This window comes from Sturnus vulgaris, chromosome 4 (assembly GCF_052056855.1).
Source record: "Sturnus vulgaris isolate bStuVul1 chromosome 4, bStuVul1.hap1, whole genome shotgun sequence".
Lineage (NCBI taxonomy): Eukaryota > Metazoa > Chordata > Aves > Passeriformes > Sturnidae > Sturnus > Sturnus vulgaris.
In genome coordinates, this window is record NC_142246.1 from 22,687,129 (window position 1) to 22,712,228 (window position 25,100).

General features: G+C 35.6%; 1 protein-coding gene across 2 annotated transcripts in view; it reads right to left on the bottom strand.

Annotated features, from left to right (window-relative positions):
- PDS5A (PDS5 cohesin associated factor A) overlaps positions 1 to 25,100 on the bottom strand; it is a 77,722-nt gene that overhangs the window by 29,124 nt on the left and 23,498 nt on the right. For both annotated transcript variants that reach the window (XM_014871056.2, XM_014871055.2), the window contains exons 3-12: positions 17,607 to 17,810; positions 17,121 to 17,207; positions 16,245 to 16,342; positions 15,631 to 15,757; positions 12,807 to 12,887; positions 11,214 to 11,354; positions 10,044 to 10,159; positions 9,164 to 9,258; positions 8,125 to 8,270; positions 1,956 to 2,107 (exon numbers count right to left, since the gene is read on the bottom strand). In XM_014871056.2, coding sequence (XP_014726542.1) covers positions 1,956 to 2,107; positions 8,125 to 8,270; positions 9,164 to 9,258; positions 10,044 to 10,159; positions 11,214 to 11,354; positions 12,807 to 12,887; positions 15,631 to 15,757; positions 16,245 to 16,342; positions 17,121 to 17,207; positions 17,607 to 17,810 — 1,247 coding nt within the window. The remainder of the gene's footprint in view (positions 1 to 1,955; positions 2,108 to 8,124; positions 8,271 to 9,163; positions 9,259 to 10,043; positions 10,160 to 11,213; positions 11,355 to 12,806; positions 12,888 to 15,630; positions 15,758 to 16,244; positions 16,343 to 17,120; positions 17,208 to 17,606; positions 17,811 to 25,100) is intronic.

The following is a 25,100-nucleotide window of genomic DNA, read 5'->3' on the forward strand; positions in this document are numbered from 1 at the left end:
CTGTCAATACAAACGGAGACTGCATCATCCCTTCCCTGGTCCCTGTTGGTTAAGGTCAAGATTTACAAAGCAGGAATAACTGCAAGACACACTTGTCTCCTGTGAGAAAAGTGACTGGCTAGTATAACAACAGCTGGTAACATGGGCACTGTTTCAGATGTTACTTCACCCTATCCATTTGTTGTAAAACAAAGAAGCTCAGACAACCCATGAGAGGCAGCTCTTACAGTCAGAAGTTTTCAGTCTTGAGTTGACATGTACATCAACAGTCAAGCAAGTTATCAAGTGATCAAGTTATCAATATGTGGGAAAAAATCTGTTCTATTCCACTCCATGCCTAAACTCTGTGTGATACTGCACTATTATCCTCTAAAAGCACTAGTGTTATCTCATGCATCCTGTGCAAAGCAGAGCTTCCACTGCTACTTTTTATTCTCTTTGCTGCTTTACTGAAGGAAAATAGGCCAGAGTTGACTAATTTTGACCCATGTTTGCTTATGTATTTAAAGGACTGGATAGACTCTGTCTTAAAAGATCATAGCATTTCTACAGCTCTTCAGGTGCTAAATCTTTAAAAACCTGACAATAGCACTGAAACACATTTATCCCCCCCACTGAGATCAGGAAACCAACCCAATGATGTCACTGAGCAAAAACTTCATTGTCATGCTTGAAGATTACTAGAATTTGAACTAAAATTCAGAGTATCAAACTGACCTAGAGGAAAATTAAAAATGAAGCCACAATCTTTCTGTGTGGACACCCAAAAAACAAACAGGATACAAGCCATGCCTCCTTATGAAAAAGCTAGTTTCAATAGTATAGGTCAGACTTTCTGAAATCACGTCAGAGAAAGAACCTCAGCTTTGATGACACACTCTTCCCTTAAAATTCCTTGCCTCATTTTCAGTGTTCTGCATTTGTTGTGAGCAGAAATACAGAACACATCTGTCCCATTTACTGTACAACTTGGATTCATTCTCTGTCCACTATCAAACCTGTGTACTGAAAATTAGATGTAAACATGGTAGAGAAACCAGAAACTTCTCAATGCAAACTAAAGTATATTTTTATGATACGCTGAATTAGCTTTGTATAAACTATGTGAAGATTTCCAGAAAAGGTGCCAACTAATCAAATACATAACTATGGCTCACTTATGATCAGCCAGATGAACAAAGTGAGAGCCTTCACCACTGCAGTGGTTAAAAATTTAGTATCAGAACTGGCAACTGAAAGGAGGCTATTGGGCAATTCAGACTAGTCACCAAGATAACAAAACACACTGAAGTAGCAGACTGCATAGGCAAGGCGCTTAAAAACACTGTAAAGAATTTTCTGAGTCTACAAAAAAAATCTAAAATCTAAAAATCTAGGCTGAAATTCTGCCTTTGTGTGATCTCACAGCTTCTCTCTTTCTGAAAGACTATTAATAATCTTCGAAAACCTTGGCCACAGTACTTGTTTCAACACCAAAATGGTATTTCAAAACATCAAAGGGTCTGAGTGACAAAACAGATGAATCAAATGTGAAAGCACCTCTGATGTTTCTTAAGCTTTTGGCCTACCTAAAGGAGAGATCTGTGCACGTACTGTGGTGTGGACACACATCACAGTCACAGATGATGGATTTTAACAGCCTGGCCTCTGGAAAGCAGTAAGGCAAACAAGAACTGGCATAGCAAATGCCAAATTTGACAATTTTTTTTCTACACAGTAGTTAGTCAATGAAAATCTGCTATCATCATAGATAGAGTTCCATCAGTATATAAAAATGAATCCATAAACAGATAATACAACAATCCTGAATATGTGCATACATGTCAATGATTAATTAAATACATCATATATCCACCCATAAATACGGAATATAACAGCTTTCACAATATAAACACGTTTTCAGAGTATCTCTTATCACTATACAGTCAAAATTAGGAAGACTTAGATTGACTCACTTGTCATCAATGCTATTTTGATAATATATGTGCAAAAGTTTATCCTTTATCCAGCTCACTTTCTCTGCAGCATCTTTTCCAGCCTCAGCATGAAGACAATATTTCTTGTACAGCTGGGCAAGACCCATCATAGCTTCTTTTCTTACTCGCCACTAGAAAGGGAAGAAATGAAAAGAATTTGGGGAATTGGTTTTGGTAAATAAAAAAAAAAAAATAAATAAAACAAGATACAGTAAAGCTGTAGAAGCACAGAAGACAAAATAGCGAATTTCTGATTTCCTAAATTTAGATACTTCAAAAGCTGAAAAATGTTGTTTCAAGCCTCTAGAAGAGAATTTGCAAAGCCTGTGTAAGGGTTTTCGTGCCAGTACTATGCAGATTAAATATTGTCAGTACCCAAGATTTCAGTACTTCTCTGTGCTGAGCAAAGAAAATCTAGGAGCTAGCCAGCAGAAAAGAAGTACAGCTTAACATGTACAGCTGAGTAAGTATCTTACTGAGTCAGGATTTGGAAGGCTTATCTATTCAGAGACAGGCACCAGAACTGACAGACTTCTTTCTTCCCGTTGCCTTGCACCATCTTATAGCACCCTTGCCTAGACACGGGAGATCTGCAGCCTAGGCCAAGCCAAACCTGCCAGGCTTGAACTCTTAGGCCACTTTCCAGGATGGTGGGAGAGGCACATTTTGCTGAAGCTTTGAAGCAATTGCTCTAAGACTGCAGGGATTAAGGGAAAAAAACCCCAGAACACAACAGCTACAGGAGGAGTTAAGGGGATCTCAATCTTGCTTTTGGTGGTCATACTTTATCTCCTCAAGCAAATAACAAGTCTCCCATTATTAAACAATTTAACAGACAAGATCCATAAGCCATCCTGTGCGGAGATTTGTGAAAGGAATCATACCAGAGACAAGTTGAGGATTAATTTAGGCAGCTTAGTGTCTCATGCTGAATGATTTACACAGTAAATCTCAGAAGACACTTGTTTTCCCACATCATTTAGAAGAAATGCATGAAATTCAAACTGAAAGAATTTCTTCCAGAATACACTAGGTTTTGACCTTGAACTCCCAAGGACTAACAATGCTCAGATCATTTCAGCCTATGAAGCATAGATGTAGATACTATTATTCATACTGTAACTTCCTCAATCTTGTTAAACTGAAGGCTTGACTCAATAGCACTAAGGTACAGCACATTTAATTTCTTAATAGTCTTATTGAATGATTTCCTTCTCTTGAAGGGCAAAGATAAGACAAATCTTCAAGATAATATGGCTCATGTCACCATAAGACACCACTAGCTGTCGGAGTAGGCTGCAATAATAAAAGGGAAAAAATAAAATCGCATTTTGTTACGTATTTATTAAGTATTAAAACTGTAAGCGACAGGTCAAGATAGTAATGACTTTGCTAGAACATAACATTAGTTTCCATCAAAGAGAAAAGCTTTAGCTACAAATAGATATTATTGTTTAACTTTTCTGCAGGAATTTGTTCACTTCTGTTGCAATCTAAAGCACATTTTAAAGAAAATAAAGGCCTGAAATGGAAACATTTTCAGAGAAGTATTAATATTTTTCTGCATTCAGATATGCCCTTTCAATGCAGGTGATAGCTTCATCATATCTCCTATATGAGACAAGAAGGATGCCAAAACTTGTCAGAAGAAAACAAAAAAGTATTTATAGAAATTATTCCAGAAAATTTAAGTCTAAAATGAAGGAGTAACAGGGGTTACAAAAGAACGGATGTTTGGATTGCCAACAGAATTCTGATTAATGAAATTGCTGTAGAGTAGATCTTGGACCATGTAGAAAGGCAGTTGTAGACTGACAATAAGAGACACTGGACCAAATCCCTTAGAGAATGTTTTGAACACCATGGAAATGGTGTCACTGGAAGCAAGTCACTGAACAGGAGATAGATACACGTAGGGGAAAAAAAGTGTAAGATGCTTCTGAGAATTAACAGCAAATATACATAAAGAGGAATGTAATAATTAGTTTCAAAGGCAGCATATGAATAAACACAGCTAATAGAATTACCATCCTGATTTAATTAACAGAAAAATTTTGATAACCTTAGCTTCCTTGGCTGATCAACATAATTAAATTCCTCTACTGATGCTGTTGGGCTGAGTTTTGGAAAAAAATTCCTATTTAAAGTTCAATACAAGCCTTTACCCGTTAGAATAACTAATCTATTCCTTTCACAAACATCTCACAATCGTTCTCATTCACCTGAAAAAAGCCACAATGGATTTCAGTACGGTTAAAACTAACACACATGCAGAAAAATGCATAGAGGAACCAAAAATGGGTGTATGGCTCCTCACTCTATAGTTTTTGACTTCAAGCTGATGATGTGCAAGTCAGTTCTTATGAAGGGCCTGAGTCTCTACTCCATAACGACTGCTGGGAGAAATACCAATGAAGTCAGTTGTCAGTACTCTCTTGACTTCTCACATTCCAAAGATTATTCCAGTTTCATGGAAAAGAGTATTTTTTGTTATTTGTTTTTAAAATGTCTCCAAATTATTCTGAAAAGCAAAGATGCTGGAAAGAACCTTGAGACAGTGTCCCAATGGAGCTTTCCTACAAACAATTATTACCAAAGACTAGGTTTGTTTTTGGAAAGCATCTGTTACCAGATTTTCCATCTGGAGGAATAAAAATGGATTTGAAAACTACTGGTGGAAGTGGGGTTTGTTTGCTTGTTTTTGAATTGTTGGTTTTTAAATAGTTACAATCATCATGCAAATGTCTTTATAGATCAAATCAGCTAAAGACATTCCTTTAGAATATTACATAGTGTCTTTTACCCAGAAACTATTACTGTAAAAAGTGGAATATGGTCAGGAGAAAGAAAATGGATCACTTCAATGGCATAGCAGTTAGAACAATTTAAATTTTTTCCCTGCTTTATAAAGGTAAGAGGCAGAACTAACAGGTTGACACTTTACTTCAGCCTATTGGACAAGTATTATTTTTATAGTACTAGCAATACTCATTTGATAGATGACTGCAGGCCTAAAAAGATGAAGTCAAACTGGTGAACGATCATTTACGAGTTTGCTGTAGATGCGTCCAACAGAAACCCAGCTACAAAGGGTGAATCACCAGCAAAATCCACAGCTCTCTTAAAGAAGAAGAATAATTTAAATAGGTATAATGCACTCAGCCTGTAATTGAGGAAATCCTGCATAGAAAACAAAAGGTAGTGACATAGACATATCAATGCTCCTCTCTCAAACTGGAGAAAAATCCTTAAAAAAAACCAAAACAAACCACAGATGAAAGTTCACAAGTCCTTGATCTTCATACTTACCAACACATCCTATATTGCTACGGTCTACTTCAAATGCTAATTATTTGTTGCAGCAACTTCTAGTCAGCGATCAGTTTTATTTTCTCCTCAGGATATATTTTCATTAAAGCTCTCTCCAGAGATTTTTGTAAGACTAACATCACGTACAGACGAAATTATTAGCCACTGACTGCCAGAAAAAGCACCTAACCTTGAAATGCAACATATCAAACCTATGACTGGTGTGATATGACTTAGTCAAACATATGAGGAACATTAAGTGCCACCACACTGATTTAAAGCCACACAAGAAAAGACCCAGCTCTGCAGAAATCAGTATTACAGCTGTGCAGCAATAGCTGACTGCCTCTCACTGACAGCAGCATGCTAAAGGAGAACAGACAGACACTGAGATGAAGACACAGTAACAATCATCCCATTCTCACTAGGTGAGAGTCCCAGCAGGAAGTAGTGGCTGTACTAAAAGTTTTTAGATCTCATAAACGACCTTTTGGACATGTTTAGCAGTTGAAAAAGAAGGAAGGTGATTTTGATAATTTCTGAGAAACATGCAATGTCAAGGTGCAAATACAACTAATTGAAGAGCTGCTTTATAATAGTGAATATACTCAAAATCAGTGTTTCTCTGTGTAAAGATGACATCCTTTTCTCAAAATCCATTACAGTAACATTCTCATTTAAAAGGGGAACAAAAAAAAGTAAAATTAAAAAAAATAATTGAAGTAACTAGCTAGAATGACATAGGGACATCCTTTCTATAGCCTATCAAAAAAAGACCAGTAATAAAGGAAAAAAAAAATCAACATGGCTACAAAGCACAGAGAAGTCTGCTATTGAGCATCACCCTTCAAAGAGTATGGAGCCACATCCGAAAAAATGTAAACAGGAAACAGTATAAGCTCTGGCAAACTGAAACTAAATCCTTGATGAAGCATGAGCAATAATTTCAAAATGAAGTTATTAAAAGCATACTACCTAAACATCTTCACCAAAGCTTCCAGAAGCAAGAAGCCTTCCAGACCCTTTCTGTATGGCTTAAAGACAAACAGATTTATTCCCGGAGAGAGGTCTGAAGAGGTTTCTTAAAGTATCATTAACAGATATTTTAAAAAAATTTAATAAAGCAAGCAGAAGCAAAATCATTACGACCAGGTCGTAACCCATCTATGACTTTTACAGGAATTTAGACATTATATACCAAATACTAATTATTCTATTATTGCAATCTATCCATAAACGGATCAAAGACAGCAAATATCAAAGGAAACCAAAGGGTCTGAAGAGGAAAAAAGTGCCACTCATCAGAACATCTGATTTTGAATAGGCAAATAGGTTGAAATAGAACAGTAACAACAAAAAGGAGCTGACACTAAAATAAAATAAGTTGAAAAATAAGTTACGGAAACGTGTCATTGAACTTTATATAATGGAAAGTTTTATCTAAGAAAAAATAACTTTTAGCAGATCCAGAAGTACATCAGTAAAATGCATTAGGATCCCAAAAAAACTTCCAAGAAAGTCTCATACCAGAGGGCCTTAAAATAAAAATGCTGTTGATAATTACTTATTAACTAAAACACAGGAAAAAATGGATGGAAATAAATGACTGATTTTCACAATGAAGGGAACAAAAGGAACCTATAGACAGAGTCAGAAAGGAATCTCTGACCCTTAATATTTGAAAAATTACTACAAAATTAACTGAACATTGTGTATAAAATTTACTGAGGTAGTCAGATGCAAATCATAATTGAAGAATTGCAGAAAAAAATGTCATGCTACTGAATTGTTATGATATGAAATGGAAGAAGTTCAGATTAAGGACAGGTTATCCCACCAGCATTAACTGTGTGTACAGTATTTGGCAGTATCCCATCTAAAGTTATTCAAGAAAAACACTGACGTTAACATGAATGTTTTCCAAAACTGTCAGCTCAGTGCTCAGAAATAGCAGAAGAGACTGACAGAATGTTTCAGAGTAAGAAAAAAAGTTATCCTCAAGTATGTACACAACATGGTACAAACTGTGAATGCCATTCAAAATCAGATGTTCTGATGAGTGGCACATTGTTCATAAGTCTGGTCATCTTAGCTCCAACAGGAGCTGGATAACATCCAGACAAGAATGATCAGAAGTATACAACAATCAATTTGTGTCAAAGTTAATCAGGTGATTCTATAGATTGTATAGAATGGAAAACAAAGAACTGGAGAAGATATGGTATTTATATTTATTAAATATAAATGAGTCAAAGAATATTCATTATTTTATGTAATCGAAGAACTATGAGATATCCAGTCAAATTATCAGACAATTTTAAAAGCAAACAAGTGAAGTTACTTTTCCCAAACATGCATTAAACTTGAATTTACTGATGCATGTGCCAAGGAGGCTTCTAAAGAACAAATAAATTCAAGAAAGAATTTGATAAATACATGGAACAAAGTCCTGCTGAAAGTTACTATGAACACGTGCCAGTGGACTTAGATCCTTAAATCACAAATTGCTGGAAGCCAAAACTGACCACTGTGAGAGTTATAATGGGTTACAGTGACCTTTGCCTTAAATATGTATGACCATTCTTATGGTCTTACAATGTAACTGTGTTTATCACAAGTCAATGACCCTATTTGCTTGACAAGACTTGATTGATGCCACCATAATACGGAATTTTCATTAAGATGTTCACATAAGAAAATTTTTTTCCCGGCAGTATTCTTGTAAATAGTCAACTCTGAAGATTCTCTGATTCTCTGGCTTTGGGTTTTTTTTTTACTTTACTTTTACCCAAGTATATTAGAAGCAAATAATTGCTAAAAATACAATACTAACACTTACCCGTTTGTCCAGTGTTCTTTCCCTTACAAAGCCAAGCAGCTGGTCATTGACTAAAGAGAGATCTCTCTTGCCCGCAGTAATAATTGTAACAATAACATCATGTCGAATGGCTTCTTCTGGGTCATGTGATCTAACCTTCAAATACTCTGTTATGAGCAAAAACAATGACAAGCTTGGCTTTTATACATATGCGAGATGTGTTCTGATTTATTAATGCTGTTTAATCAATTAAATGTCAGTCATATATCACAACCATGTAATCTATTAAATAGAGCTACCCACAAGAAACAGCTGTTCTGATGTTTTCTATCTCAAATATAAAATAATTAGATAACTGTAAATATCAGAAAAATATAGGTGTGATATTTTATGATGTGATAGCTTTTATGATAACCTCATTTGCTAGAAGCAATAAAGTGAAATAAAGTTGACTAGAATATATTTTAAGTAAAGGGAGTTGAGGGAATAAGAAGAAACAAAAAAAGAAGAAACTCTCATTCCCAAAGAGTGAAAAATGTACATAATAAATCAAAAATACTGACAATTGTTGTAGAATAGCTTGAATCAAAAAACAACAGTATTTTCAGTTAAGCCTGAAAATCTTCTCATACTTATAATCATACTGTACAGAAAGAAGAAACTTCATAGTTTAGATCAATAAAAAGGTATTTTCTGAACTCAGAACAGAGTAGTGGGGAACTCAGTGACTGGTTTGGAAAATAAGGACGTTGTACCAATATTTGCTTTGCCTCACCCAAAGTTCCTTCAGAACTTGAAATTACTTTAAAATTCATTCTGCAACGGGTAGCTTCTTAACAACTCACTCAGAAAAAGTCCACACAAAATCATATGCTCCTCCTCTTTCTAATAACTGGCACTTGTCTTGAACAGAAACCAATTACTCAGCAGATACCTCTGCCATACAGCATCAAGCACTGGACTTGATACATTTTGGAACTAGGCTGCTATGTACAAAAATAGTTACAGAGTTCCTTGCTCATTTTGTAGATTATTCTAAACCCCTATACGAGCATCTCACCAGTGAGGTCTTTTGCTAAGTCTGGATGATTCATTAAACAATGACTGGCGAATTTCACACTCTCTAATCTCACAGGGACATGGATATCATTGAACCTAGAGGGATAGAAGATGATGAATGTTAATTTTTAATTAGCCTTGCAAATCAGTATTATTCTCTATGTAGTAACGTGTTGATAATATGTTCTCTTAACTATTAGCATACTTTTATATGGCAACATTAAAGAATATAAACGCTTTGAATTTATCTCCATAATGTACCTCTTACAAATATTGGTTATTTCTTGTGAAATTCAGTCAGGACTAAAATTAAAGAATGAATATGGTGGATGAAGATAAAATGTCAACCCAACAGATTTTGCCCACTGACTTCTGAACACAGCTCTCCATATGTCAACTGTGTGTGTGTCTTGTATACACACTAATAAAATTACAGAAATGTAAATTAGCATCAAACAGGAAGCATTTGAAAACATTCACTTTTAAAAGAATTATGAACTTCTACATTTACGTAAAAGAAAGTATCTCTTCACTGAGGTAAATACCAAGCAAAATAGAGGTGCAGACACAACTGAACATGTGTGACATTTCACACAATGCTGGCATACCTATTGTGTAAATTCTGCTATGCATATAGTGTGCTGTCTATCTAAGTTATATGCCCATAGCTGACAGCAGTATTGCAGCAGTGCTTCAGGCTTCTTCCTTCTAAAATATAACTGCATGCAGCTTACTGCTTTGAAGATTTAATAAAGTAACTTGTTCAAATACAAACAGTTACATCCTCTAAAAAGCCAGTGAAAAATGCAATACTGTAAGAAAATAGAAAAAAGAACATGAAAAAAGAACAGAAATTCAGAATTCTGTCCCATTTCTCCTACCGCCCAAGAAAGCACTGCCAAAGAGGTCGATTTTGTGTGGCCAGGTCAGAATCTTTGGAGCCAAAGAGTTTAGCCAGAAGTCGAACAACAGCCAAACGTTCTTCTCCATCATTGCTCTAAAAATCAAAACATGAAAAAGGAACCATAAATCATTATCCATAATACCTTAGTAAAAATGTTCTGTTTTTTGAACAGTTAGACTAAAAACTGATTTTGAAAATATTTCTGATAATCCTCGTTGTCTTTAATTACCTTACTGGATTAATATGAGGCAAAATATACAAATACCTATTAAGCTAATATATTACAGACATTGAATAGATGGCTGTGCTTTGAAGGGACCTTCTCTTTCAGGAATAAAAACTCATACGCAGTACTCTACCATATTTGACAATATAAACAATGATTTGGTTTAAAACTATTTTATTAAATTTTAAATTTTTAAATACTATTTTATGTGTGTGGCAAAGACACCAATTAAGACGTTATAAAAACATATGCACTAATGAAAGCTACATGCAAGTTCACCAAATACGTATTTCTTGGTTATTTTGTTTGTTGCAACCATAGCCTACATGTACCTCCACACACACACAAAATTATTTCTCTTGTCCACTTACAATCTTAGGAAAGACAAACAGCTTTTTAATTAAAACCCCCACAGACTTCCACATCAGGATAAATTAACTATTTCCAAGGATCCAAAACCAGTCAGCTGACTTATCAGCTGATAATAACAAACCAGATAAAATATTAGGAAATACTTCCCCTATTATTAAAACATTATCTCATAGAAGAAAATTCTGTAAATCAAAACAGAAGCTAACACATTTGCATTTCATAAGACAAGCCAACCACAGCCTAATTACTTTATAAATTTTGGGTGTAATCCAAAAATTAAGTACATAAAGCTTTTGCATTAGACTGCATTAATTTATCATTATAATGATTATATATATTGTGTGCATAATACATGTTTGCAAGCACAATAGGCACATAATTGCATGCAAATTTCCAGTATCCCTTCTTTAATATTATATTTGCTTTCAAAATAAAGAGATAAATACAGAATTTTTATCCCCCTAGTAGAACACTTATTAAATCTACAGTTCTGTGCTCTTAATACACCCACAAATTTTACTGATTGTCCAAAGCTGCACTGTAACTCACCTTCAGCTTGAATTCCAGCTGTGGCATGACAGACAGCAGTAAGTGAGGATCTATGGCAAAAAGCTCTTGTATCAAGTCAAACACATGTTCTGATAAGTCACTTACTGAAGACTTTCCCAGTACCAGAACCTGGTTAAAAAACTAAAATACCAACAATATTATGTAGTATATTTTCCTTCATTAACACCAACATTGTTTTTTAAAATTGTTTTAATGTAGTATCATTAATGGTTTTACACTAATAGAAGGCACTCAAAGCACAATTTCTTCATGACATCAAAGCATTTCACCCTTACAATTTTGGCTCAAGCAAATTACAAACATCCTTCTCAGTTCAGTTCTATTAATTCTATCAAGATAGTTACTGAGATTTCAAATTATCAAATTGTCATGTATTAAACTATCTCCCAAGTAAAATTAGTAAGTAATAAAAGAATTGTTAACCTAAAATACATATTTGTTCAGTAGAACATTGACCAAAAAAACTTAGTACTTAAAAAAAAATTTTCTTATAATTGAAACCAAATCCAACTGAAGATCATCAAATGCTGAAAATAAAGGTTCTCTGCTTCAAATCCATTTTAAAGAATGTCAGATGTCCTTATGTTATGTCTAGCAATATTTGATGGGTAATGTATCGAGGTCATTAGTGATCTAACAGAAACAAACTGAAGTAGTCTAAATTATGAATTATTTATGTTTGGATTTACATAAAGTATATTAAAATTTAATGCTTCCTATTAGCTATTGTGGGTTAATATTATTCAAGCAGTGCAAATGCAATAGCAAAAAAAGATATTACATACTTGAAAAAGAAAGTAAGGAGAATAGTATTAAATCAACTCAAAAGTTACTTTACATACTATCCTGTTTCCAGATATGACTAATTAGGAAGCTTAAAAAAACCAGGAGTATTGGTATGTGGTAACTGTTAATGAGACTCCCTGAGCTTTTAAATACTTACTGATTCATCTTTTATGAATCTGCCTAATTCCCTTTTAAACTACTCTGAATGTTATTAATTCTATTGGCTTCAGCACCAAGGAAAGGCAACAGGAGGGATCAGACCACATTCAAAGATTGGAGTAGCTGCATTAATAGGCAGAACATACAACACTCACATTCAACAAGAAGGAATCATAATTTGAAGGAAGCCTTGTAAAATGCATAGTTCTTTTACTTTATGACTACAATGATAGCAGGTTTAGGAGGGAAGGAAAATCTAGCAAAGAGCTGGTAGCTTGAAATGCTTCATTCTAAAGCTTGGTATGAAATGGGGCTGTCTGGTTGCTAACATATGAAGTATTAATAGTTCCTTTTGTTGTAACAGGATTTTTGGTGGTCACCTATTTTCACAGTCTAGATTTAGGCTTAACATCAGACTGAGATGGATAAAAATTAATTTCCTCTTCACTTATTTGAAATATTCCACACACTTAACAACTAAGCCAACACTATCCTATTAAAAAATTGTAGTAGCTTCTATATACAAAATTTTAAAGAATAAAAGTTCCCATCAAATCCCCAATAAATCAAGACGGTAACAAAAACACTTGTTACTTGCAGGTAACATAGGTGAATTAATTTACATACATTGGCAATACACGGTTCAATGGTCTGGACGGTCCTTTTCAACAGGACTTTTGCAAGATCAAACGCTTGTTTATTAAGGTTCTGAAATAAAGAAAATACAATAAAATTTTACAGAGTTTTCCCACCCAATGACAAGTTTTGAAAGAAACATTATCATACTGCCAATACTCTGAAAATTAACGTACACCAAATCTGGTACTGAGAAATGAATGATCTAAATCAATATTTAAATGTGGTTTTGTTTGCCCTTCACATACTAAAGGTACACTCTGCTGCAAGTTCAGCCTTATCTAGGGGGCAAAATTGTGCACTGACTTCTCCACAGACCATACCACACGCTCTGAGACAGCCCACAGCGAGACTACAGAAAATACCTACACTTGGGCAAAGTTAGCAGTTAACTTTTCAAGTAAGCATTTGATTATAACATGACAAATCTGAATACTGTTTATATTGCTCTTGAGCAATATAAAGAAAAAGAATGTAACTGCACATCTCAAAAATCTGACTGTTCAAACCTGTACAAATCCCATATGCAGTATCTCATATCAAAGGATGAATGCAGCTTGGAGGAAAAAACAAATAGATTTGGACGAGCTGATTGCTCTGAAAATTACAAATCACTGCAGACAAATATGCAGGTAAAGCCTAGGGATGACTGATTCTTGGAAATCTAGTATTTAGCAAATCTACATGGAGAACAATTCCCTCATGTTCCTTTAACTAATGAGATGACAAAGACAGCTCATCAACAGATAGTAAAGAGAAACAAGTAGCCAAAGGCTCAAACGAATATCTCTCCAATCACCAAAGCACTAAACTGATGTCTTATTATAGAACATCGACAGATTTGTATGGATTCGTCTCAAAAAATATCCCAACGCTTTCTCCCCAAATCCAGCCATGATTAAAATCTTGTTAACTGGTATGCTGGTATGAAACTAAAGGACTGCCAATCTCAAACTTTAAATTACATTTTCTATGGATCTTCAGTACATGTTCTTCCACAGAACCAAATCAACAATCCAAATACACACACAAACACAGAACACCACAATACTGAAGAACCAAACACCAAAACAGCCTAGGAAATTAATATATAACTTGCTAAAACAAATAATCAACTATTTCAACTATTAGGAGAAAAGAAACCCTGTTGGGTCTGGATTACACATGCTGTAGAACATGCAGAAGAAAACAGATTTTTATCACATTAAAATGTTTTCAAGGAACAACTTAAGTAAGACTGCAAAGAAAAATGTTAACCGAATAGCACTACTTTTGAAGTTAATAAAAAGAACTACAGTTTGAGGCCACAGGTCAAAATGTGAGCAAGATGTGACATGCTACTGCTATTGAAAACCTGGATTTATTACATGAGAGTCACGGTAGCACACACAGAGAACAATGTACACCACACCATCACTTTACTAAGAATGGACACACAAATTAACAATCTAGATTCAGCGGTAGACTGTATATAATGTCTAATTAAAAAAAAAAAAAAACAAAACCCAAACAGACTACATTATCTAAAACACATTATTTCGGCTTCTTTACAATGACAAACTTCCATCAAGTCTTGCTAGACTGATATTTTTCTTATGTCATAGCAGGAAATTACTGGTATTTGACTGCTTTGCACAGACGTAAAAGTACTGCTATTATAGTCATCCTACAAGAAAATCAACGGTGCTCTTAAGGTTACAGTGCTTCTGATTTACATATCTAGAGACAAGCAATATAACCATAGAATTTTCTTGAGGATCTGTTCACGAAAGGGAACAGTTATGACAGTCAAAACTCTGCTAGGCAGATCAGACAAAAGAACTTTCTGGTTGGTTTTATTTTTTTGAACTATCATGGTAAAGCAGTTGTTTAAGTGCTGTTGTTACAGGAAACAAAGTAACACAGACCAACATACTGACCAAATTACAATACTGAGCACGGACTACAGGATATAATTTCTTTAGGTCATGACCGAGAGCTGGTAAGAGTGGCACCAGTCCTCTAAGTGACAGTAAATATGCATAACAACCCAATATTTCCACCAAATTTCTCTCTCTCTTTATCAGAGCCTTATTTTTTCATTAGGCAAAACTGTAACAATGTTAACGTTAAAGGAACACATTCACTCTTACTTTGCCTAAATCAAGTAGTCACAACACTGTAAAGTTGCACAAGGTTTTACTGGGCCTTCGTACCCTCAGAGCAATGCCCACTATTGTTATTAGCATCACCTCAGATCACCACTCTCTACTTCCATTCCTCCTATCTACTGCCTATAATTCATCAGAAGCAACTTACAAAGAACAGTGTATTTTCACAAGGACTCTAGTTATAAGAGGCCTCTCTGTGTTACCCATTTCAGTAAGACAATATCCCATTCTTGTCAATAATTTGATAGAATGGCATTATTGTCTCATGATTATGACAAAAGGAATGCAAACTCATCTCAGACGATACTTTTATAAGCTTGATGTGATTTCACAGGTAAATGACAATGGCCACAGTTTTGTCAATCCCATGCTATGTATTTCCATGAATTCTCCCTCTTTATGCAACCAAATGAATAATCCCTGCTTTTATATACTAATTTAATTATGTAGTCATGGATGGACCTACTTAATTTTTGTAGTTATTTTAAATTAACAAATGAACAAGCAAACACACTTGGAAAACAGAGCACAGTTCAACTACTGTAACTAGTAACTGAAACGTACAGCACTCCATACTAATTTTGATAAGTGTTTTATCAAGAGATAAACAACATACAAAAGACAGCAAGAATTACTGTTATTATAACAGTATACTATTAGCAGACCTTGTGTGCAGGAATGAGGTTAATCAAAATTGAGTCCAGCAGCTCCTGAGTTACTCCATCGCCTTCCATGATGATAGAACTCATCAAATCCAGCATATGCATTTGTACCTTCTGGTTGTGGCTATTACTAAGATCAAAAATAATATTATCAACATTAAATTCTCAGACTCTGGCGAATACTAACAGTACCATCAAGAAACAACATCTAATGTTGTCTAGTTTGCTCTCCCTTACACTCTCCACATCTCAAAACTATTTTATATGCCTTTCCTCTCTTATAGAAAGGTTCAAAAATCTAGAACAACCTAGCTTTGCTTTAAGAGAATCAAAATAAAAGAGAACAGTAACAACCAACACAAAAATGTAGATAAACTAATCAGAATGAAGTATACTTCTGTAACATGGACAACAAATTTTATAACACATCTACTTTCAGACACACACCTCTCCATAATGTCAGCAGTTCACACTCATCTGTTTATCCAGTAGCCTTCATTTAGGGAACTAAAGACTTCTGTTCAGACATATTTATCTGTAGACTATGCAATGATTCTGTCTACCCCCAAACCTGATGATATTTTGACAGTTAATATAATGGAAGCAATTCAACTTACTTGATAACTGAAAAAAGAGTCCTAAAAAGCTGAATAAAAATGTCATTGCAATCTTCCAACTCAAAGCAGATGTTGTAAGATTTGACCCAAGCTAAATTCTAAAAGAAAAATTAGGATATTTAGGCTAGTACAACTTCACATTAAGTAACATAAATATAATCATGTTAGCTATGGGGCTTTTTCTATTTAAGGAAAAATAATATACAATAGATGTAAATGTTTTGGGGAAAAGAGACTGGATATTTGCTTTGCACATAAAGAGCTCCTAACACAGAGGGGCTTTGCAAGATATATCCAGAAGAAGCTAAATACAGAATTATCCGATTTCTAAAGTATAAAAGCCAATTGACAGAACTTGTTAATAGAAGACCTTGTTTTTTTTTCATGCTATGAAATAATATAATTTCAAACATCATGTTTTAAACATTAAATATCTTGTTTATAAATGAGATGCTATTTCTAAAAGCACACTGAACCCTACCACTTAGCTCTTGTCAAGAGTATGGTTTTGCAATGTTTTTCAAGCAAAAATCTTACATTCCTCCTCCCATCACCAATACAGGCATATTCGCATTTTAATCAGCCTTTGGAGACTTTTTTATCAATAGAGAAAGTTTCAATGTATGGAATTGTGAGATAAAGGCTAAATTTTAATAAATACCAATTGTTTTACAGATTGACAAACTTATTAAACACAAACAGCGTTATAAATACTAAAAGAAGCAATTCACTGAACTTTTAATATTAGAGACTGGTGTGCTTTACACAGTAAAAGATATTTGCCAGGCATACTGGTGCATCAGAAGAACAACTGATTACACTTCTTAGGCTTACAGAGCTAATACCATCTACTAAAAGTTACAACTATTGTGTTACCTCTAACAAGTAAAAGTATCTGTTAAATTGAGGGCTCTTCGTGTCCTCCAAGCCTTTTAATTGTCTTGTAATAAACAAGAATATGTCCTGTCAAAAAACAAAGTTTACAAGCTTGATTCAGCAGAAAGTGAAAAAACAATCCTTTAGTAGTGACATCTATCCACATTTTCAAACTCCTAATGTGAGAACATTAAGTTGCCTTTTTTAGGCAGACAAAGTTATCACCAACACAGACCCTGGCCATCTAGCCTTCTTTTACACATCTCTGGCCCTAAAGTATTACAATGACTTACAGGATTAAAACAACTTCTCTTTAATAAAACTAAAACTCACTATACATAAAAAGTTTTTTTGTTTGTTTTGGGATTTTTGGGGGAGGGGGACTGTTTGGTTTGTTTGGGGTTTTCCTGGGGGAGGGCGCTGTTTATGTTTTCTTCAGTAAGAATAAGGTAGGAGAAAAGCCTTTATTTTATAAAGCATTTTTACCTTAAGTTTGTCATGGGAAGTATATGGAGCTTCAGGAGCATAGATACGAAAGATATCAGCCAAGCAACATGCTACAAGGAGGCGCACATCTTTATTGGGATTCCTGAGGAAGAATTCAGATGCAAGGTGCAAGGCTAATGGGAGATACTGCTGCTTCTCATCTTCTGAGTCCTGGTCCATATCCATGAAGGTTTTTACCACCATCTGAAAAACATTGGGAAAAAAAATTGAGTTCCTTCTGCTTTTACTCCTTATTACTAACCAAGACTTTTAAAAAGGATGCAGTGCTATCAATACATGTTCTGCAGCACAATCACAATTAGTACTTGAATTTTTTTGTTAGGACAAGTATCAGAAAAAGGGATGTGTTAATCTGATACTTAGGTTTAAAATAGGATAATAGGTTTATTGAACTTGATATTTTGAATTAAGACACTGAAAACCATGTTGCAGTTCTACTTATTTTGTCAATCTCGACCTGAGGCACAGCACAGAAACTGCTGTGCACAGATGAGGTTGGAGATGGCAGCATCTCTTCCTCAAAGCAGTCCCATTGCAATTCCTAGTGAGGACTCACCTCAGTATGAATGGTGTGAGGGGCTGTAAGCCATCTGGCCTAACACATGGCTACAGTACTATACAGCTGCTTTAGAGCTGTGCCAGGACGAGTCGAGCCTAAGAGGCCACTCTTAATACTCTGCCTTTTGAGGCACAGACCTCACAAAGTACTTTACATACACACAATCTTTCCATCTAGAAAGTTTAGTTTAAATTAACTAGATACTGGATAGTTTAATCCCCCATGAAAATTAACTCTTAACACTGCAGATCTCTCTTTCTGTATATTTAGATCTGCATCTTTAGCCTTATTAACATAATGTAAAAAAACAACCACATAGTTTCCTCGCTTCTTCTAGCACAGCTAAGAACTACCAATTCCTATTAAATGTCGCCAAAATAGTTTATTTTTAATTATTATACAACCTCAGTTAATTGAAACTTCTCAACATAATGATTTGGCAAAACTGAAAGTAAAAATTTAGTTTGAAGAAATAAAAAGTTGCAGATTTAACTTCTGGAATAGTGTTTGCTAAAGGATGAGAATGACTTCTAGGATGCCAGCACAGAATGGGCAGACGTGCCAGAGACTCTTAGAATTACTTCAGTGAAATCAGTCTCTGTGTTCCATTCCTCCATATCATTTGAGCATCCTTAAGAGTTAAAACTGTGAAGGACAGGCACATTGCATTCCAATAGGATTTGGTATGCCCACTACAGACACAGTATACACAATGCACACAATGAAGAGATATAAGAGAGAACACAGAATGATAAATCTTGATGGGTCAAATTCACCTCTAAAATAATAACAGTAAAACACAAAAGAAGACTGAGCTCACACAGCTAATAAATACATCTCCTACTCTGACCAGAATTTTTTTGTTAGGTGTCATTCAAATGATTCTAGGATTGCTTCTCCATTACTAAGCATGTCTCTGTTTCCAACATGAAAGTGCTGTTTCAACTTTTTTTCCTTCCTGAGTTTTGAAATATAGTTTAAATTCAGACCTTATCAATAAAAATAAATGTTGACAGCAACCTATCCTACAGTACATTACTTAAAAATCCTCCTCCATTTCTGGAAATGTATAAGTATAATCCAATTTGCCACAAAGACAAAAAAGGAGGAGATGAGAGATGAGAAAAACCCTATACAACAACAAACAGAAACAAGAGAACTTTACACCTACAGTCCAGATAAACACAAATTGTATCTTATTGGTCTGTTTCCTTAAAAATAGCCTTAAGCTATGTTTTAAAGCCCTAGCTGAAAGCACAAAAACCATTCTTCTACTGACAACTCGTGTCTGCCTGTTACAGGGCCATTTGTCGCTGTGTCCTGGGGTGCATCAGGCACAGCATCACCAGCTGGTCAAGGGAGGGGATTGTCCTGCTCTGCACGAGTAGCCTCACCTGGAGTCCTGGATGCCTCCAGAAATTGATCTCCTAAAATAATCTGATAATGAAACTGAAAGCCTAAAATAAACTCTATAGATACAAAATGCTGAAGTCCAAATAATTTAAAGTTTTGAATGTCCAAACTGGAAACCATTCATCATCATGCTAAGAGATTTTTTCCTGAAAAATGTGATCAAACTGTAACAGGAACTCACTAATTTTTCAGATTACAGTCTTACTCTCTAATTGATGTCTGGCTGTACAGCTGAAACCATCTAGAACACTAATATTCATTTATAAAAAAAAGCATACAGACTTAGCAGCTTTCATAACAAAGATCTGTTACTGTACTCTGTGGAAAAAACAAGAGACAGAAACACATTCTTTAATAATATTAATGTGACATCATCCATTCCTTTCCAGACAATTTCAACACTAATTCTAGCAAATGTAAACAGAATCCAGCTATGCACATTTATGATTAAATTCATTCTGCATCACTTTTGATTGAATGCATTTCTATTAATTTGTCACATACTGGTACTTCAGTTAGCTTGAAAAAAACGCATTATAACTATTCCAGAAATTAACATTATTGCCATTTTTACCACAGTACCCTGAAATTCTAATTGTCAGAATAAAATTTACTCTCCCAGACTCTGCAAATAAATGAAATGACTGGATTATAACATTGAAGAAATTCAAATGCCTTCACTCAAATTAGTGAGAACAGCTAAATGAATTCTGCTAAAGTCACTCTCAGCATGTTATGAGCATTTTGAAAATTATAAAGTTAAAGCTTTCAGGAAGGTGTTAATCTGATTGCATCAACCATGCAGTGCACAAGCCAGTCACTCTGGGTTACCCTTTCACCCACTGGAGAGAAATACACAGACCCTAAGTTCAAGCACAGATGTCTATGATGACATCTACAGATGTTGGCTCAGTTTTACCCTGGATCTCTGCAACAACCATGAAAGCAGCTCAGTGTGACTAGAGGCCTGAAGAGGCAAAATGAACAATACCTACAGCTTCTTGTGACACCATCAGACTTTCAACTGCACTGAAACATACACGCGAGGTTGCCAAAGGGCTCTTCACACACTGCCCACATCTCCCATGCAGCTTACATGTGGCCTGTTTCCAAAGATGAAATCAGCATGGTAGCTTGCCCGTATGTGACTCAGCTGTGGCTCTTGTGCAAGAGCTATGCCTCAGACAGGAATACTAACTTTTGCTGTTACGATCTGTAGGATTTAGGAAAATGGTTTGCTGGATCAGGAAGCCCATCTACTGTTAAAACATACTGATGACTCCAACAATATAAGGGGGCAGAAGTATATAAACACCAAGAGAGGAAAGGGTAATCAGTACAGACAGTGAGAAGACTCAAACCAGCAGCTGCAGAGGGGAGGAAGCAGGCAGATCTAGAAAAGCCTTGCTGCAGTTGGCAGGACAAGCAGAAACCTCCAAGCTGATCACAGCAGGGGGAAGGCATGTACATGTTGCATTTGTTTTACTGTTCTTACACTAGCTTATTCACAGGGCTCCAAAGCAGTAACATTTAACAGCCTCTGGCTTGTAAAAAGACCAAGGAAAAATACTCAGTATTTAAAAAAACCCTTTGCAATCACTGAAAGAAGAAATTCAACAATTGAGAGAATTGATAACATTTGTTGTAACAGGGATGATTCTGTAAATTAACTTCAGTACTAGGATTAAATTACAAAATATATTTGAAAGTAAAACTTAACCAAATGGATGTGAACCCAGATGACACGTCAAGAGCTAGGACAATCCAAGGAGAGATGGCAAAAAAAGGCTGAAATCACAGCAGACCCAAATAATGCAACTCTGTCATCAGAGTGTTTTTACATCTTTCCTCACGATTTAAGCAGTACCACAGGTGACTGTTGCCATTAACTAGCAATAATAAACGATATTTTTATCTCAGATCTCACAGTAAAACTTAGCAAAATGTTTCACAGACACGTGTCTCTGAAAAAAATACTTCTATGTGGTGGAGATTTAGGATGAGAAGTCTTCATCAGTCTAAGACAGAGTCCTATATATCAGCCAGAAGCACCAAACAAACGTGGAAAAGGAGACATTAAAGTTTGAAGAAAAAGAAAAGAAAAATACTCAGATTGGAAGGACCAGAGATGTTATTTCAAAATCTTTAAATTCCTGACAAATCACAAATGTAGTAATACAGGTTTGATTGGCTTTTCTTTAAACAACAAACAAGTAAAATAATCCCAAAAACAAACTATACACACACATAACCCCAAGCTAATGCCCAAATAAAGGAGACATCAACTAAGCAGAAAGTACCAAATATTGAGGTAATAATCAAGAAATGACACCTTGCCAATACATCCAACAGGCTGACATCAACAGAACTTTATAATACAAACCAAAAGTGGAACGGGCAAATAAACCCAAAAGCCAAGAACAACAGGGTAACACAAGGAAAGCAAATTACTTTGACAACCCTCATCTCAAAACAATTCATGCCTTTAATAAAGATAATCAACACTCTATACAAGACTGACCATGACAAGAAACTTAGTTTGAGTGTCAAGAACAGCATCACATTGTGCCACATAGAAACTGAGGAGCTTGAAAGAGATGAAAATTAGGCCAATATTATCTTCTTAGCCTATTCCTAAAGTGATAAACTAAAATGTTTTGGAACTGAATGAATTTATTGGTGGAGAATGGTGTTATAGCTGACCCTATTTCCATAAAAACTGTGGTACGAGAAGTAGGAATTGATGGTGATGACACAGTTACAGAGTGGCAGTAGAGGACAGGGTACTCTATGAGAAGAACAGAAATAGCAAAAGATCACCATTGGTAAACTGTCATATGCTTAGTGCTTAAATCCAAGAACTTATGCTATTAAGACCATATCTGCTGTAAACAACAGAAGAGGAGAAAGATGAACATTTAGTAAGAAATTGTAAAGAATTTATGAGCCAACGACAGGCTATGTACATGAAAACAATGAAAATGCAGCTGCAGGATATGACAGAGGAAGGAAAGGAAAAATCAGCAATACAACTAATGAAATGCTAAAAATACTAAATGCTGATTGGAAATACATTACTTAGTCCTGATTATCCTCACTAATTAAAAAAAAAATTAAAACTTATGCAGGTACAGGAGGTATCTGCCAAAGGAGGCTCAAATGCCTTTTCTTGTAAGGAGACATTTACCAGACTGTGCCAATTAAAAACAACAGCTGAAAACCTCTCTTTGGGGCCAGTACTTCATTAATGATCTGGACTAAGAGATTGGGTGCATCCTCAGAAAACTCACAGATGACACAGAGTTGGTTGGGAGTGTTGTCTGCTGGAGGGCAGAAGGCTCTGCAGAAGCACCTGGACAGGACAGACTGGTGGGCCAAGGCCAACACTGAGGCTCAGCAAGGCCCCTGCCAGGTCCTGCACTTGGGTCACAGCAACCCCAGGCAGTGCCACAGGCTGGGGCAGAGCGGTTGGAAAGCTGCCCAGTGGTAAGGGACCTGGAATGCTGGTCAACAGCTGCTCAACATGAGCCAGTGTGTGCCCAGGTGGCCAAGGAGGCCAATGGCATCCTGGCCTGTGTCTGCAAAAGTGTGGCCAGCAGGACCAGGGCACTGACTGACCCCCTATATTTGGCAGTGGTGAGACCACACTCTCAATCTTGTTTCCAGTTCTGGGCCCCTCAGTTCAAGAAAGACTTTGAAGTGCAAGTCCAGAGAAGGGCAATGCCCCATTTTCACTACAAATTCTTTCATCTATATTCTCTGACAACACATTTAACTGGCTTTGGATAACCTGGGGAAGGGAAAAAAGAAAACAAAGTTGAGCAAAAGATGATATAAAGCATATACACTTTGAGGGGCAAAGACTATTTGCTTTCATTATATAAATCTCCTGCTCACCACGTGAAGCCAATAAACAGTTTCCAGATGTGATTACAGATTTATCATATGAGATGTAAAGTTAATGCAAAACCAGCAATGGTAGCCACAGCGATACCTGCTCCCCTCCTCCCCGCCATATGGGGAAACAGTTTAACTGTCTATTCTTCCCTTGGGGACTGACCTACACCAGGCTTTTCTTTGGAGTTCCAGACAACTGACCAACCACAAGCAAAGAAGTCATGGGTTGGTACTTTACCACTATCTCCTCATTGGTGAAACAGCATATTCTGTGTTATTTTACTTACATCAAGCAAGTCAGACTATTTTCCAAGAACCTAGTTATTAAATCAATCATATGAAAAAGTATAAAGACCAACTCCTACAAGTACTGATTGTAATAAAAGCAATATATGGAGTATATAGTTCATAGATTACTTGAAGTAACTTCCTTGATACACATTTTGAAATAACTACAAAACAAATTCAAACATCACATAAATAGGACAAGTATTGTTACCAAACTGGGAGAGGGATAGTATAATTACCTACATATTATATCTTCATAATCAACACACAATAGAATTCCAGTTCTGTTGTAAAGCTGTAAGAATCCTTGTAGTAACATGAATGCAACAAAAGGGGGGGAAACAAGGCAAATAAAATGAGAAAAATCAACTGCCCTAATCCAAAATACTTTTCATGGCACAAATTAGAAAATGCTTTTAAAATTGTGCTTCAATATTTTGCTCTGCAAAAACCAGTCATGTAGTTACAATCAATCAGACTGACATCTTGGTTACAGCAATTCATACAGACTGCTGCAAGGAAAAGTTCCAAGAAAGTGTGCTTCCCAAGATTACAGTGGTGCAAAACGAAGTAAAAGTCTGTCCTTCCTTCCCAGCAGAAGATAATCCTAATGCTGTCACCTCTGCATGTGATAAATCTTGTACTCTTCGGCCATGAACAAGCCCATGGAAAAAAATCAGATTCATGATGTGCAACAAAGAAAATACTACATGCCTTTTCTTATCACCACAACCTTGTCAAAATACATTTTGCTCAGAACTGAGTATTTTAGACAATACCACTGATTTTAAATTTTTACTAAAGTACATTTTGGAAGATTCAAAACCATTTTTGTACACTCTCAGTTCCTTCACCACTATATGCAATAGTAATGTGCTTTTTCCTCCAAGTAAATGTACTTTAAACCCAAGTCAATTTCTTTTCTGTTTCAGCAGGTACCACTACATTTTGTGTAAGAACAACCTGTAAGTTCAATTACATTCACACTATTGCAACAATACAAAAGGAATCTTTATAATCTGTAATTTCATTTGAAATGATGACTATTTGAGTAATCACATGCAATCAAAATCATAGCTATTTAAAGACAGGTTTGAACTGTGTACTACTAAGACTACTGGTTGGCAAACTGGTCTGAATTTCTGTCTGGTTTTGCCTCCATGTGACATGGAGATCCCGTTTAACCACTTGCAGCCACCATCTCCTTCTCCCTTTCCTGTTACTCACTCTGCCCTGCTTCTGGCCATGCAGTGCCAGCAGACTTGTTGAACAACTCCATGACTAAATTTAATTTACTGATCTGTCTGAAAAGCCTC